The sequence below is a fragment of the Merops nubicus genome, unplaced genomic scaffold (assembly GCF_000691845.1).
Source record: "Merops nubicus isolate BGI_N331 unplaced genomic scaffold, ASM69184v1 scaffold10410, whole genome shotgun sequence".
NCBI classification, from domain to species: Eukaryota; Metazoa; Chordata; class Aves; order Coraciiformes; family Meropidae; genus Merops; species Merops nubicus.
The window spans coordinates 78459-81663 of NW_008582188.1; the positions used below are offsets into that span (position 1 = coordinate 78459).

The 3205-nt window shown below is 38.6% G+C and overlaps 1 protein-coding gene across 1 annotated transcript in view; it reads right to left on the reverse strand.

Moving 5' to 3' along the window:
- The window catches only part of STK32B (serine/threonine kinase 32B), a 55706-nt gene extending 52941 nt beyond the window's left edge, over positions 1-2765 (reverse strand). Inside the window, exons 1-2 of the mRNA XM_008936928.1 lie at positions 2497-2765; positions 2394-2431 (exon numbers count right to left, since the gene is read on the reverse strand). Of these exons, the coding sequence (XP_008935176.1) occupies positions 2394-2431; positions 2497-2765 (307 nt within the window). The remainder of the gene's footprint in view (positions 1-2393; positions 2432-2496) is intronic.
- Positions 2766-3205: the final 440 nt, after the last annotated feature.

A 3205-nucleotide genomic window follows, 5' to 3' on the forward strand; every position in this document is an offset into this window, starting at 1 on the left:
TAAGAGGAAGAGTCCTCTATGGGATAGATATTATCTCCAAGAGACCAAGCAATCATCTTCTGTCAGGGGCTGAACACTATTTTAAGCAGCAGATTACCCCACTCTCATGTAGTATTATGGTTCTTGTGTTCATCAAACATTTGGTACCACTGATGCATCAGAAACTGCTTCAGCAGTGTTGAGGTGTGGCTTTCGTGAAAAGTACATGGGAAAATTCAGGCTTTCTCTGCCAGAAAGGTTTTGAATATGTTGTATATATTTTTGTGGGATTTTCCCTTTGTAAATTAAATTGATTGGTTTTATAGGTTAGGAAAAATCTCTTGATTTTGCTGCTTCTGTATTCCTGAGGTATGTTCCCTAAGCCATACAGATGAATTGTCATGAAACTAGTTTTCATGAGCAGAAATACCTATAATCTATACTCTTGGTATACGTTATGAAATTCAGTCGGTTTAACTACTTGAAGATGTAAGGTGATGTGAATTGTATAACTTTACACTTTAACTTCAGCCAAAATAGGTTTCTTCAGTGAGGTCAAAGAAATCTAACCCACTGAGACAAACTCTCTGTACTGAACGTTGTGCATATGCAGTTCCATAATACTTTGGGTAAGCACAGTTCGTTTAATGAGCTGTAAGAAAGACCTGAGGGTAAAGTCAAGCATATAGGGAACTGTTGTGCTATGTTAGAGGCCACAAGCTAAAATAAAGTTCCTTCCTGTGCACCTGGTTAGACTCATGTTAGGTGAATTTGTTATGCTTTCTCTACAGCCTAGCGTATTTATGGTGCATATATTCAGCACATTGTTTCCTTTAAGTGAAATCTGATGTTTCTGTAAAAATGATGGTACTATGTTGCAGCTGAATCCAAGTTTTTATGGACTTCAAGGGTGGCATTCATCTTGCAAAACATATAAGATGGGTGTATATAACTTTACTCAAAACTTCTGTGTTTTGGTCACCAAAGAGAAATTGATACTGGTGTATAGTGCAGACATCCAAAATAGATCAGATGATATAAAACATCTTCCAGTTATCTGTAAAGGAAGCCTATGGTGACAAGCATGGTACAGATCCCTCTCTTACAGATGTCACCTCGTGTAGCATGTTAGTGTGGACCTTTACCCAGGCTGAGAAAATTACATCTCACAGCCACATAACAGGCCTGTGAAACAAGGATCCATAAGCTGACTAATTGTGCTGACCAAGGTCTATCTGCAGGTCTGGAGAAGCATGGCTGTCTCACCACTCGTCTGCAGGTATGCTACAGAACATTAGTGTCTACAGAACATTAACACTTATGGGTCTGAAATTTTGAATTCCTGAAGTTCCAGATGGTTTGAAACTCCAACATTATTTGGCTTTGCTAGCCTCCATACTCCCAGAGACAAACTCCAGCTGCTCACAATGTCACCTCTCTAATCAACTTTAACTTTTATACCCAGCAGCTCTGCAATGGATTTTGAAAAATAATGTTAACATGAGCATAATTTCAAGTTCGTGTTTTCCCAAAGATTAACTGCTTTTAATCAGTTTCTGAGGTCAACAGAGCATAACAAGATTTTCCCACAGTGGCAAACACAGAACTCTATTTTCCATTTAACCTTTCTTCTGTACATATTTCTGTTCTAAATGATATGAGGTTGATGCCTTTGTTACCTCTATTTTCTTATGTTTTTCCTATGTATATTTGCAAAAAGGTGCATTTCGTTTTAGCAAAAAACTTCATAGTATATATGTGTAAAATTCAAGTTCAAAGAATTTAGCTGCTTTTTTATTTCATATCACACCTTTCTGTTTGAGGTCATGGAATTAAGACTGAAAGTCCAAAGCTGATTATGTTGTCTAGTCTTTTTTTGTTACTTAAGCCAGAACTACATGTAAAGACATACAATTTTTTCGATTTACAGGGAAACTTCCAAATTTTGTAACTAAATTTAGGAAAGTAATTTCAGATACCTATATGGGAAATAATTTGCTGTATGAAATTTCTTAGACCTCCAGAAGTTCTAAATGAGCAAATAAGTTCTTAATACTTTTCTACTGCTAGGCCCCTAAAAGGAGATTATAGTGATTCACAGTAATCCTGTAATAAAATATTATTTTAATCAGGTGTCCCTAGTGATCTCAATTCATATTAAGTTCCTTCTTTTCAGGTCTTGCAAGTGTTAGATCAGCTTGCTGCTTTTTTTTTTTTCTTTTCTTTTCTTTTTTTTTCCCAATAGGAGTGGAAATTATAAAATCCACAAGGTGGACAGAGGGACTTTGCCAAGAAAGGCCAGATTTAAGTGGGAATCCAGCATCTGAGGCTGATTTACAAAGCATGTCATGAGCCTGTCACTGAGATCTCAAGAATTACAGATATCTGAGAGAAAGCAGTCAATATTCACTTACCGTGCTCATCCAGTAGTATGTTGTCAGGTTTGATGTCCCTGTAAAACAGAGAATTTGTTACATTTTGTGCATGGAGCCATGACTGAAGCGTTAATCTCTGCACCGCAGTGGCGGCAGCGAGCCCCAGGGGTTTTGCTGTTTTTGCTGTGGCACTGCCACATCCACACTCCCTGCGGCTGAGAAACCTGCTTGCCGTTTGGAACGTGCTTCTGAAAGCGGCTGCTGCCCCTCCCCTGCCCGCGAAACCGCGCCGCTGAGGCCTAAGGGTTGTACTGCCTTCATCATTAAAGCACAAACTGCGAGAGTACACCGCTTGTCTACTGCACTGTTCATGCTGGCAACATAGATCATGGCATTCCGTGACGGAGGCATGTTTTGAGTAAGACAGATTCTCTGCAGCAGTAATATTTTTAAAAGTCATGGTAACTCTCAAGTACACACATAGATAACCCAGCAAGACTTTAACCCAATTAAGAATCAGATTTGCCACCATTTTAGTCACATAGTATGTTATGAAGTTTTCTGTTACTCTCCACATTATAATCCCCAGTGCTTGCACAACCAGAATTTTTATTACTAACATTTTTCCTTATTTTTCGATATTTTCCACACAACAAATTTAAAATCCTTGTGCCCCATGTTGGGTGCCAATTAATTCTGTCTCCGTTTAGAAGGCTCAGGGCAGACCCCACAGAGCAGAATTTGTGTTCCCCCTTCCCTATCCCTCAGTTTTTCCCAGGTAAAGAGATAAACAAATGAAGGCAGGGGTAATAAAGGCTTTACACCGACTGGAAGTTAACTAAAAATGAAAT